The sequence below is a fragment of the Pipistrellus kuhlii genome, unplaced genomic scaffold (assembly GCF_014108245.1).
Source record: "Pipistrellus kuhlii isolate mPipKuh1 unplaced genomic scaffold, mPipKuh1.p scaffold_m20_p_9, whole genome shotgun sequence".
NCBI lineage: Eukaryota > Metazoa > Chordata > Mammalia > Chiroptera > Vespertilionidae > Pipistrellus > Pipistrellus kuhlii.
In genome coordinates, this window is record NW_023425595.1 from 31,147,112 (window position 1) to 31,160,205 (window position 13,094).

General features: G+C 36.4%; 2 protein-coding genes across 2 annotated transcripts; both read left to right on the forward strand.

Moving 5' to 3' along the window:
* Window positions 1–225: 225 nt before the first annotated feature.
* Window positions 226–1,164, forward strand: LOC118713233 (olfactory receptor 51V1). The gene has a single exon (XM_036427639.1). It carries the CDS (start codon window positions 232–234, stop codon window positions 1,162–1,164), a length of 933 nt encoding a protein of 310 aa, XP_036283532.1. The 5' UTR covers window positions 226–231.
* An 8,003-nt stretch (window positions 1,165–9,167) lies between these two features.
* Window positions 9,168–12,369, forward strand: LOC118713234 (olfactory receptor 52Z1-like). The gene is made up of 2 exons (XM_036427641.1): window positions 9,168–9,180; window positions 11,411–12,369. Exons 1-2 carry the CDS (start codon window positions 9,168–9,170, stop codon window positions 12,367–12,369), a joined length of 972 nt encoding a protein of 323 aa, XP_036283534.1.
* Window positions 12,370–13,094: the final 725 nt, after the last annotated feature.

A 13,094-nucleotide genomic window follows, 5' to 3' on the forward strand; every position in this document is an offset into this window, starting at 1 on the left:
GGTCAGGACATTGACTTGCTTCTATAACCTCTGAGACAGAATACTAAGGAGATTCCCTGTGAAATCATCATAGTTTATTCCAATGAGTTGAGTGACCCTGGAATTCTTCAGTAAGCTTTACCTGTGCTGAACTCTGAGGGGCTGTGTTATCTGACTATTCTCAACAACAGCAGGTGGTTGAAACAAAACTGTGATTACTTTTCTTATCTTGAGAATTACCTTCAAATATTCATGTCTGCTTCTACTACCAATTCCTCTGTATTCATCCTTACCGGGTTTCCTGGCCTGGACCAGTACTATCCCTGGTTTTCAATTCCCTTCTCCTCCATCTATGCTATGGTTTTCCTGGGAAACTGTCTGGTGCTGCATGTGATTCGGACTGAACCGAGCCTGCATGAGCCCATGTTCTATTTCCTGGCCTTGCTGGCCCTCACTGACCTGTGCATGGGGCTGTCCACAGTGCACACGGTGCTGGGGATCCTGTGGGGACTCAGCCAGGAAATCAGCCTGGATGCCTGCATTGCACAGACTTATTTTGTCCATGGTCTCTCCTGCACAGAGTCTGGAGTCCTTCTTGCCATGGCTTTTGATCGCTTTACTGCAATCTGCAATCCTCTGAGATACACATCCATCTTGACTAATAGTAGAGTCATTCAGTTCATGGTGACCATTGTCCTGAGAAGCACTGTGTCTATTCTTCCTGTCATCATTCGTCTGAAGTTCTTCCATTACTGCCGCCCTCATGTCCTCTCCCACTCTTTCTGCTTGCACCAGGACCTGCTCAGGCTGGCCTGTTCTGACATCCGCTTCAACAGCTTCTATGCCCTGGCTCTGGTGATCTGTACCCTGCTGTTGGATGCTGTCCTTATCCTCATCTCCTATGTTTTCATCTTGTATACAGTGCTGGCAATTGCATCTCGGGAAGAGAGGCTCAAGTCTTTGCAGACCTGTGTTTCCCACCTCTGTGCTGTCCTGGTTTTCTATATCCCCATCATTGGCCTCACCATGGTTCACCGCTTTGGGAAGCACCTCTCGCCTTTGGTTCATGTTCTCATGGGCAACATTTACATTCTCTTTCCACCCCTGATGAATCCAATCATCTACAGTGTCAAGACCCAGCAGATTCGAAGAAGGATGAAGAAGTGGTTTTCTTTGAAAATGTAGTGAAACCTTTGGATTTTATTCAGTAAAATGTTATTTTTCTTTTATTGATTAAGGAATTACAAATGTGTCCCTATCCTCCCCTCCCCCATTGCCCTCCAAGCCCCCAATCCTGCTCTCACTCTCACCCCCTGTTGTCTGTGTCCATTGCATATGCTTACATGCATGCATACAAGTCCTTTGGTTTATCTCTCCTCCTTATCCCTCCCTCCCTATTTAGAAAATGTCTTAAGATTAAAAAAATTAATGTTAGTTCGCAGATGTTCAATAACTTATAATTTGTATAATACTTCATAAAAATTTCTGTTCTTTTATGAGAACTAGAAAAATTTTTAAAAGGTGATTTCCAATGGGAGAGAGGTGGTAGAACTAAATTTTCCTAATACATATTTCAGAAAAGATTTCTGAAAGCTTGCTTGAGGATAATCATAGCAATTATGGACATGACAATACAAGTCTTTGCATTTGATTGACATTTTCTTTCAGCATGGTTGCCATATGAAAATTGTGTTACCCTTGGTTTGACAATATTTTTATTTAAAACTAGACACATTTTTGTTTTAGACTTTGGAAGTGTGTTTATAGTTTAGATTTCTTTAAAATGGTGTTCAAGTCAAAATACATGTGCATTCCTAGAGGTGAGTTGATGCTGAACTATGATGCTGACCCTTCCTTTCCTTATGTTCCTTTTTTCCCATTAATGACTTAGTGCAAGTCCATTAAAGGAGTTTTGAAATACAAAGATTTATGATTTCTCTATTTCAAAGATATTTCTCTTTAATTCTTTCTACACTATGAAGATATATCTTATTATTGCATATAACTTTTTTGTTTAAATTTTTTTATTTTTTTTATTTTTTTTAAGATATTTTATTGATTTTATACAGAGAGGAAGTGAGAGAGATAGAGAGTTAGAAACATCGATGAGAGAGAGTCATCGATCAGCTGCCTCTTGCACACCCCCCACCGGGGATATACCCGCAACCAAGGTACATGCCCTTGACTGGAATTGAACCCAGGACCCTTCAGTCCCCAAGCCGACGCTCTATCCATTGAGCCAAACCGGTTTCGGCTTTTGTTTAAAATTTTTTAAATTCATCTTTATTGCTGAAAGTACTACAAATGTCCCCTTTGTTGTTGTTGTTGTTGTTGTTTTATCCCCTTGACCCTCTCCACCTTGCACTTGCATGTATATATGCATATAAATTCCCTGGCTACCCTCTCCCACATCCCAGAGTACAATGCTAACAAAAATAAACCAGTCAGAGAAAGATAAGTATAACATGATGTCATTTTACATTTTTATACATATTTTATCATTAAGATTTCTTCATGTCATTTTATCTTCATAAAATCTCCAGGAAAAGATTTTAGAAGTGATTGCAAAAGCACTATTGAGAATTAGTGGTGACTTCTCTTAGAGTAATGGTTGTGAAAATAAAAATATAACAGAGATGAATGATATTGTGGATGAAAAGGGGCCATATATTCACCTGACTAGCTAAGGGATGACCTGTGTGGTAGCCTTGCAAACTCAAGGAACCTAAAGTAATCATAAAACATGGTCTGCAATGAAAGCCTTGAATTAAAAAGTAGTTTATAGTGGGTAGTCATGTCCTAGGTTAGTATCTTCCTTGGCAAAGATCAATTTTGATCTTCAATGAACCCATTTTTTGCATCTAAGATAACAACCCTGCTGAATGTCAAAGTAACTTGTAACTTCCCTTTTTCCAGACCCCTAAGGGTACAATGAATGGGCAAGGGCACCAGGGACAGAGACCACAAATTCCCTCATTGCTATTGTTAATTGTTGACTACTAACTATCCTGTACCCATCTTATTTTAAAAAGTATGTGTCTATCATTTTATTTTTTATCCAATTCCAGAGGTCCCCTCCTACCCTTGTTTTGCTTTTTTCTGCCTCTATAATCTATCACCAATGGAGTTAATGTAACCCACTCACATCTCCTCTTTTGATTATAATCAATAAAACGAGGCAAAAAAAAACATGCCATTCTCGGGAGCACTATCTCAATATGTTGAGATTCTGCTTTCTGGCAATTATTGACTCAAACTCACAAAAATTCTTCACATGTTTGAGTGTGGGTTGTTGTTTTTTTATATTAACAATACTTAGGATATATAAACAAATATTAATAACTGATGTGGGTTGGTTTCATAATTGATGCTTAGGTTTCTAAGTTGATGGTATTATATTTAATGAGATAGTGACAGAGAATTACTATTGTTTATAAGAGAGGGTAGTAAAATCCACTTTGAATGCATAAAATTTGAGGTGTCTGCAGAACATTTATAAAAATCTATTTAAATTCTCATGTACTTTCAGTGTTTCAGATACAGTATTAAACAATACTAAGGTACAGGAAAACAGCAGAAAGCAAGAATACCCTGCCTTCATTATAACAGGATTCAGACAAAAATTATTAAGGTTACATTACATCTACAATTATGATAAATGCTATTATTAAGAAATGAAAGATAGCCCAGCCACAGTGGCTCAGTGGATCATCAACCTATGAACCAGAAAGTTGCAATTTAATTCCTGGTGAGCACATGCCTGTATTATGTCCTCAGTCTCCAGTGGGGGCATGCAGGAGGCAGCCAATCAATGATTCTCTCTCATCATTGATCTTTTTATCTCTCTCTCCCTTCCTCCCTTCCTCTAACAAGGGTCTTCAAACTACGGCCCGTGGGCCACATGCGGCCCACAGAGGAGTCTGATCCGGCCCACCAGGTTTTTTGGGCAGTGAGCGCAGCCGAGGTGTTACAGTAGGAATTAGTAGTTCATATAGTCCGGCCCTCCAGCTCTCTGAGGAACCGTGATCTGGCCCCCACTTTAAAAAGTTTGAGGACCCCTGCATGAAATCAATAAAAACATATTCTTAAGAAATGAAGGGTAAAATGACATTCTAATACCAATCTCTAACTGAGCAAAGAGAATATGAGTAATGACTTCCCTAAGCAAGTGGTATGTAATTGAGGTCTAAAGATAGAGGGTAAGAAACCTCAGGAATATAAAAGAGAAGGAAATTTTAGAGAGAGAAAAAAACAGAATAGAAAAATAGACATTGAAAACATATTGGACCATCTGAAAAACAAATAAGTGTCTATGAAACTTCAAGTATAAATTTTGAAAATTAGAAAGAGGGTTATGAAAGATGAGATTTTACTTTAGTTTTAATTCTTAGAACAATATGCAACTACTAATGAGTTGCAATTAAATGATGAAATGATCAAACATGTATTTAAGAATATCTGTCCCATAATTGAATAGATGAGAAAGAGTAGAGTTGCCAGAAAAAAAAAAAAGAAAAAAAAAAAGGAAAGATAAAAGAGTTTTAATAAAAGGATATAGTAATAGTTGAGTAGAGAGTTGTATCTCTTTTATCCTAACTAAAATTTCAGGAAAGGTGAAGTTTTAAGATTTTATTTTCTCTTCAAATCTATATAATTTACCATGTTCTGTGGAAGGCTGCTTTCTTTTATGGCCTTTGATTTAAGATACTCTTTCTAAAGATGTAAATTTCTCTCCAATTCACCAGATTTCTAAAATGAGCAATGGATGCTCTTTGTGACTGGCCCTGAGTACTCTTTGGAGCTATCAATAATCCCCAGCTTGTAAAGTGTTGGGCCTTTGGAAAGGACCAAAATGTGTGTCAGGTCTGGTTTTCCTAGCCCAGGACCCAGAAGGAGATCAGGCAAAGACTCAAAGCCTCCAGATATCTGCCTCTGCCTATAAAATCATTGTTATTCTCAGTCGTAAGTAACTTCAGGATATCTACCACAGCAAGGTGTAGACTCCACATGATGAAGGGAGAGGTTTTTCAACAGAGTGGTTCAATTGCTTCCTGTGGTTCAAAAGTTGCCTGGATGTTAAAGTTCTCGTGGAGAAAGATGTCCAAGAGAAAAATCAGGGAAGCTGCCTTCCAAACTCTAATCCTAGAACCCCCACCCGTGGATAGTTCCAGAGACACAGAAACATAGAACAGACTGTAGAATCTCAAAGGGAAGGCATAGTTGGGTGGGTGGGTGAGTGGGTAGGAAGGGATCAACCAAGAACTTATATACATTCTGGAAGCCCCTTGGAGGAAGATTCCTGTGGCAGTCTCTGTTGCCCCTCCTGCTTCCCTCCATTCACCCTAATCCTACTGTTTCCCTCCCTTCTCCACCACCCCGTATGCTTGCTTCTCCACAGCTTCACTCCCTTCTGTAAAGCTTGGCTTCCTTCTACACTGTCTTCAGTCTTCACTCTGTGCTTGGATATGCAAATTAACCACCATTTTTGTTTGGTTAATTTGCATACTCGCTTCTGATTGGCTGGTGGGCATGGCTTGTGGGCATAGCAGAGGTACAGTCAATTTGCATGTTTCTCTTTTATTAGATAGGATATGCATAGCCCATAGAGACAGACAATAGTGTGGTGAAGGCCTGGGATAGGGAAAAAGGGGGGAAGGGGTCAATGTGAAAAAAGGGGGATACATATAATACTTTTAACAATAAAGATTTTTAATATAAGTGAATAAGTAATAAAATGAGCAATGGAGATGTTAAATGAAAGTCACTTCCTGCACCTTTTTCTTTCCATGCTGACAGTGTCTTGGGACTCTGTGCTGCTACCGTTGTTATTTTGCTCAAACTTTTCTCATTCAATGACCGCAATATAGATTTTGATGCCTGCCTCATCCAGATGTTCTTCATCCATGTTTTTTTTTCTCAGTAGAGTCAGGCATCCTCTTCACAGTGGTTGCTGACCACTAGGTGGCCATCTCCAACCTACTCAGGCACACCACTGTTTTGAGGAATTTCACCATTGCTGAGATAGGTGCATGGGGCTTTTGCTATGGGCTGTGGCTGTCATTTCTAAGACCCTGTCTAATTAAGTGAATGAGGTTTTGGAAGTCTAATGTGTTATCCCACTCATACTGCTCACATACCCAGATATCACTGAGCTCTTCTGCTGTGACCAGCACATCACAAACATCCATGGCCTCATCACCATTCTCATCACTTTTAGAGTGGACTGTGTACTCATTTTCCTTTGTTATTTGAAGATTCTGTCACGTGCTAGGCATTGCATCCAGGGAAGAATAGTTCAAGGCCTTTAACACTTGTATTTTCACATCTGAGCTGTGCTGCCGATCTATGCCCCTATGCTGGTATACATTATGCATCATTTTGGGAAACATGTTCCACCCATGATGGACATTATTATGGGTTATACATACCTATTGATCCCTCCTGTTCTCAAGCCTGTTTTATGCACTGTTAAAATTCAAGCGATAAGCATTTGTACTTTGCTTGATCTACTGAAATTATAGCTGAGAGAACTTTAGGATCATTTATAGATTTCTGTAATAATTCCTATTAAATTAACTTCTAACTGGAGCAAAGGAAATATATATATACATATTCCTGTGTTTATAATCCTCATGCACTTGTTTGTCTCTCTCACAATTCTAGAAATGTGTAAACAATATCTTATAACCTTTTACTTACCACAAGTAACTAAACTAAGATAGGTAATAAATAATTGTACAAATGAAGAGTACATTCTCAATAATCTATATAATCAGGAAGACCCACTATTCATGGAAAGCAGTAATTTGTTAAATTATCTGTAATGCAAAACATAAGGCATTCTATGATTTTTCACAACCTATCCTTGAAATTTTGTTTAGTTTTCTCAGCTTTCATTTATGAGAGTTTTATCTTGCTTAGTATGACTTTACAAGTATATTATTCTACTTTATCATGTATATAACTTAACTTCTTTGAGTCTATTGGCAAGTAAACATATAAAACTTAGATAATGAAGCAGAAAATTACAAAATGTACTGAAATCAGACATTAACTAGTATTTTGACATGCCAAATAGTATTCTTTGTCTCACAATTTTACTTGCTGATTAACATTTTTCTGAGTTATGAAATTATATAACTAAACTTAAATAACTCTAAGTAGCTATTGGAAAGTGTGTTGCTAAGAATATTCAATAGAGGAAAGATATATTTTATTTGGACAGAACCCACTTTAAATATTTTTGCCTCCAAGCAGTCATTGAAAAAACATAAAATAACATAAAAATAGAGAAATGTCAGTGTTTTAGGTAGGTCCCATTTGCAGCAAGACCTGCCAAAAATAGGAAAGAAATTCTTCATGAGCCAGCACATCAACCTCTCAAAGGCTACATAGGGCCTTACGTATTCCTTGCTCCCACGTTTTGCTGATTGACTATGACCTTTTTTTAATACCTATTACATGAAGAAACAAACAAAAGTTTTCAAAGCATTACTCTTACAAAATATAGTTTCCTAGACATGTATGAGAAATTAATAATATTTCTAAAAGGTAGAATGACAAAGTGGGAGCTTTAAGTTTCACACATTATTTCATCTGTTCTTCTAACCACAATATGCCAGCCTACCTCAGCCTCAGTCTAGATTCTCTGGAAAAACATATTAACACTTTTTTGCAGTTGTTATTTTTTAGTTCCTTATTTATTTTTCTCCTCTTTCATATCATCCAGAACTCTTTATTTTTGGAACTTAGTGCCCTTGTTTTCTGGTAAAAGAATTTTATTTTCACTAAAGATTGTCTATTTGCTTAAGATAAGGAACATGTCTATTGTTTCCACTGAAATATTCATACTAAAAAGGAATCAAGCAATGCATGTGACCTACAAAATATATATTGGGAAAATTAAGAAGTAAATGAATGGTTGCAAATCATTTGAGACATAAACCACAAAGTGTAAAACAAAGAATCAAGACCAAAATCTATGCCAGAAAAAATTGCATAAATCATATAAAGAAAAACAATTGAAAATTGCTTTGTTTTGGATCAATGTGGGTATTTATGATTAAATGCCATCTTTTGAGATCAACTAAATGATGAGATTGAGACCTATATTTTGATATGTAAGAAAATTCTAAAAGAATATCATATTATTAAACTCTATCTTAAATGTTCACCACTGGAAAAGGAAGCACACTTTTATATTATTCAATATTTTCTGACTTACATTAAATAATTTCCTAACACTGATGATAAGGGTGGTCATAGGTATCAACAGAAGAAATGTCATGATGAATTAAAACAGGTAATTTACTAGATCTCTTTGAATAAAAAGGATCCATGATTTCAGAGTTTATTGTTTAGCACTTGTAAACATTGGTAAATATTTGAAATTATTATTTTTACCATTACTGCTACATTGTCCATTCCTGTGCTGTCATGTGATATGTGGATATAGCAATTAGCTTTACAAACATAAAAATTCAACTCAATTTTTCTAATTAACTTTTTTTTATTTTTTCAGTGAGAACGAGATGTCTCATAAGAGAGAAAGTAAAATATAATTAATTTTGAAAATAAAATTACAGTATAAGTACACTAGCATTGATGTACATCTCCAAATATTAAATAGCATCATAATTCTTCATCTCCACTAAAGGAATCTTCTTATTTTAATGGTATTCTGTAACCTTCGCAATAAACTTGCCTCATTTTTCTGGGTATGCAACATTTAATGAGACAATTTTTGTTTTCCCTCAGGTAAATATATATAATATATTTGTATTTGTCCTTAGTCTTATGATGTATAATCTCCACTAAAAATTGGGTTTATAACATAGCTTACATACTCCTTTCCTAATCAAGGTTATATATCCATACACATAGATTGTTATTTTAAATGGTAGGCCTTGTCAGCTAATCTAAATATAGACTGTGGGTCTCAGATGCTAGAGCAATCACTCAGTATGAAAAATACCCAAAAGACTTCTCATCCCAGAGGTTATTCCTTGAGTTGTTTTTATAATATTGATAGACAATAGAGATGACTATATATTTGCCTCTCTTCCTTCTCTGAATTCTTATAGGCTAAACATTACTATCTTGCTCATGAGACCTAATACTTAAGAACTAAGAATATCACTAGGAAGAAACATCTGCTTTTTTATGTTCCGAAGGATTTTGAAAAAATCATGCATCTAAAAGGTAAATTAGAATAGCTAAATGGTTAAAAATCTGGGTTCTGCACTTAGGAGCCCTGGACTTTAAAACATGCTTTATGCATTTACTAATGATGTGACATTGGAAAAGTCCTTCAGTGTTTGAGTTCCCTTCTGTGTAAAATTGGGATACTAACAATAGCTGCTTTATATAGCAGTGGTGACCATTAAATTGGATAATCCATGTAAAGGGGTTAGAATAGTTTTTAGGAAAATGTTTAGCACTTGTAAACATTGATAAATATTTGCAATTATTATTTTTACCATTACTGCTATATTACCCATTCCTGTGCTGGCATGTGTTATGCTCTCTGTTTAAATATGCTGATATTTTCTGTGTGATGGTTACACAGCCAAGACAGGCACTGAAAATTAAGCAAAACCTCTCAGTCTTACAAGGCTAAACACAGTGGTTGCACCTCCATATTTTTTATAAAATAACCATTAAAAAATATCTCTCTCTTTGAGATTCATTAAAAACCATATCATCTCTTCTATGGGTTTGCCTTTTAATGAGAATTTTTTGTCTTTTTCCCCCTCATCTGAACTGTCTGAGAGAGAGACAGAGAAAGAGAGATAGAGAGGGAGGGGGAGAGTAAGAGAGAGAGGAGGGAAGAAATAGTATGAAGGAGAATAGATTCAAATATTTGTTGATCTACATATTAATAATATATAATAATTGCCCAACCAGTGTGCTCAGTGATTAAACTTCAACCCATACGCCCAGAGGTTACCCATTCAATTCCCTGTCAGGGTACATGCCTGGGTTGCAGGCTTGACTTCCAGTAGGGAGTGTGCAAGAGGCAGCTGATCAATGTTGATGTTTCTCTCTCATAGTTGTTTCTAACTTTCCCTCTCCCTTTTCTCTCAAAAAATAAAACATACATTAAATAATAATAATAATAATAATAATAATAATAATAAATATAATAATGTGATAATGGGTCCTCCTTACTTATTAAGGGCTAGAATATTTGAAAAGAATTTCAATTAATTCAAGGAGTGATAATTAGAGATCTTGACATACAGTGTAGTTTTTCATCTACCTAAAGGTGTGACAAACTCACATGAAAGCCAGAGCCATGCAGATTCTAGATTTTGATGGTTCTTTTTCAATAAATAGCATTTATTATTTATAACTTTGAAACTTTCTAAGATTTGCAGTCAAAAAATCTTCATAAGCATAGTTGGTGCCTTTGTAATCTACTGCATTTGATTACAAACTTGACTAATTAAATTAATGTTTCATAGTCCTGGTAAATAATCTTACATGTCAGTTATTCTTTTAAGAAAAGCAATTATATTTTATGATTTGTGCTATATTAAAAATAAGAACTGCTGTTATTTTTTAAAAGTTGATATTATTTTATCTGAGAATATGAAAAGTAGAAACTCTATCTGTAGAAAGCTTTTAATAATAGGTATTGAATAATTATCCTAATATTCTTCAGTGACTTTCTTGTTCTGAATGAAAATAGCCAATACTCTGATATTTGTTTTCTTTGACTCTATTTTATGATCCTTGATATTTAATGCTTACTCAGGTATGGATAATATTACAACTTTAGCTTAACATTAAATTTCACTTTAATTCAATCATTATCTTCAAGAGTTCAAATGAGAGACAGATGAATAAAACTTTTTTTTCTTTATTGTAGATAAATTAGGCCAAATGAACATATTTTATGTCCTTAGGATGAAAACAAGAATAGGTGTTTTCATGCTGACTCCAGTTATATATATATATCACTCTACCATCCAACCCATCTCCTTCCATTAAATTTGTTCATCACAGAATGGAATATTAATTCTCTTCAGAGTTATATACAGTTCTGTGAAAAGATAAAAAGTTGTGTTTGGGATTTAAGAATTTATTATCAAGTTATAATGGCAAAAAAAATGTATACCTAATACAGTTAAAAGTTTAAAACACATATACATCAATTATGTGAATATAGCAATTAGCTTTACAAAAATAAAAGATTCAACTCAATTTTTCTGATTAACTTTTTATTTTTTCAGGGAGAACAAGATGTCTCATAAAAGAAGAAGTGGTTTGCCCATACACATTTAGTTTTTTAGTAATTTTTCTCAAAACATTTTATTCTCCTTCTACCTCATCATGCCAAATTAATGATTAGGACCTGAGTAGGAAGAGAGATTACTCATTTTCTACTATTACTTACATTCTTTTCTCTCTGTTTTCTACATAACAGACTTTGACTACCTCTCTATAACAACAGCCAACTATACATCCACCCCCCTCATTGCATTTCTGCTAACTGGAGTCCCCGGATTAGAAGACTTCCAAATCTGGATCTCCATCCCTTTCAGCTTTATGTACCTTTTGGCTGTGATAGGCAATGGCCTGATTATGGCAGTGGTGGCCTGGGACAGGAGTCTCCATGAACCCATGTATTTATTCCTGGCCATGCTGGCACTCAATGATGTCCTTCTTTGCACTGTCACGGTGCCCAAAATGCTTCTCATCTTCTGGCAGGGCCCTTCCCTGTCATCGTTTGCCGCATGTCTCACACAGATGTTTTTTGTTCACGCTCTGTTCCTCTCTGAATCTGCTATTCTGCTGGCCATGGCTTTTGATCGCTATGTGGCTATCTGTGCACCACTCCATTATGCAACCCTATTTACAGGCTCTCTCATCAGCAAGGTGGCCTTGGCTCTGGTGTTTCGAAGCGTGGCTGTAGTTACCCCTGGTGTCCTCCTCATTCTTCGCCTGCACTTCTGCCGGAGCAATATTATCCGCCATACCTACTGTGAGAACATGGTCATTGCCAAGTTGGCCTGCAATAGCATTGCCCTTAATAGCATTTATGGGCTCAGTGCAGCTCTCCTCACTACAGGGCTGGACTTTGTTTTCATATCCCTGTCCTACTGGGTGATCCTGAAAACAGTCTTTAGACTGCCGTCTAGAGAAGCTCAGACAAAGGCCTTTGGAACCTGTGGAGCTCATCTATGTGTCATCTTGATATTCTACACTCTGGCCTTCTTTTCCTTCTTTACCCATCGCTTTGGAAAACATGTGCCCAGGCACACCCTTATTCTCTTGGCAAACCTCTACTTACTGGTGCCACCTACCATGAACCCCATTGTTTATGGGGCAAAGACTAAACAGATAAGGGTGAAACTACTAGTGCTCTGTAACCATTCAAAATGATCCAAGGGTTACAAAGCAATGAGAACAGGGAATCCAGGATGGAGGACTAAGCTTAAATGTCATCTGAATTAATCTGGACAGATCATTCTCCAGAACACCTAACCTCTCAGGGGTCCTCAAACTTTTTAAAGTGGGGGCCAGATCACGGTCCCTCAGAGAGCTGGAGGGCCGGACTATATGAACTACTAATTCCTACTGTAACACCTCGGCTGCGCTCACTGCCCAAAAAACCTGGCAGACCGGATCAGACTCCTCTGCGGGCCGCATGTGGCCCGCGGGCCGTAGTTTGAAGACCCCTGGTTGAAATATTCATATTTCCAAGTGATAGCTCCCTAACACTGGGGAATGGGAAACTAAAGGAAGCATTCAGATTCCATCAAGAAATATCTCAGCATATTAAGGTAATAAACACTGGAATATCACTATAACAGCATAGGGGGGTTGGGTATCATTTTTATAATACACAATGCCTCTTCTGTGACAGTTTGCTATAGACAGGACAAAATGTAAAATCCATAAATTCAAGTATTGATTCTGATCCTAAACTTATCATTACATTCGAGGACCCAGAATATACAAATAAATATTTGTTTACTAGATAAATGCCTTAGCTAATCAATTAATAAATCCTAATGATTCCAAAGTACTTCATTTCTTTTTAGAAATCATCCTCTAAGATTCAAAAAAAAATCTCCTTCAATTTCTCAGTTTAATAAAGATTTTTT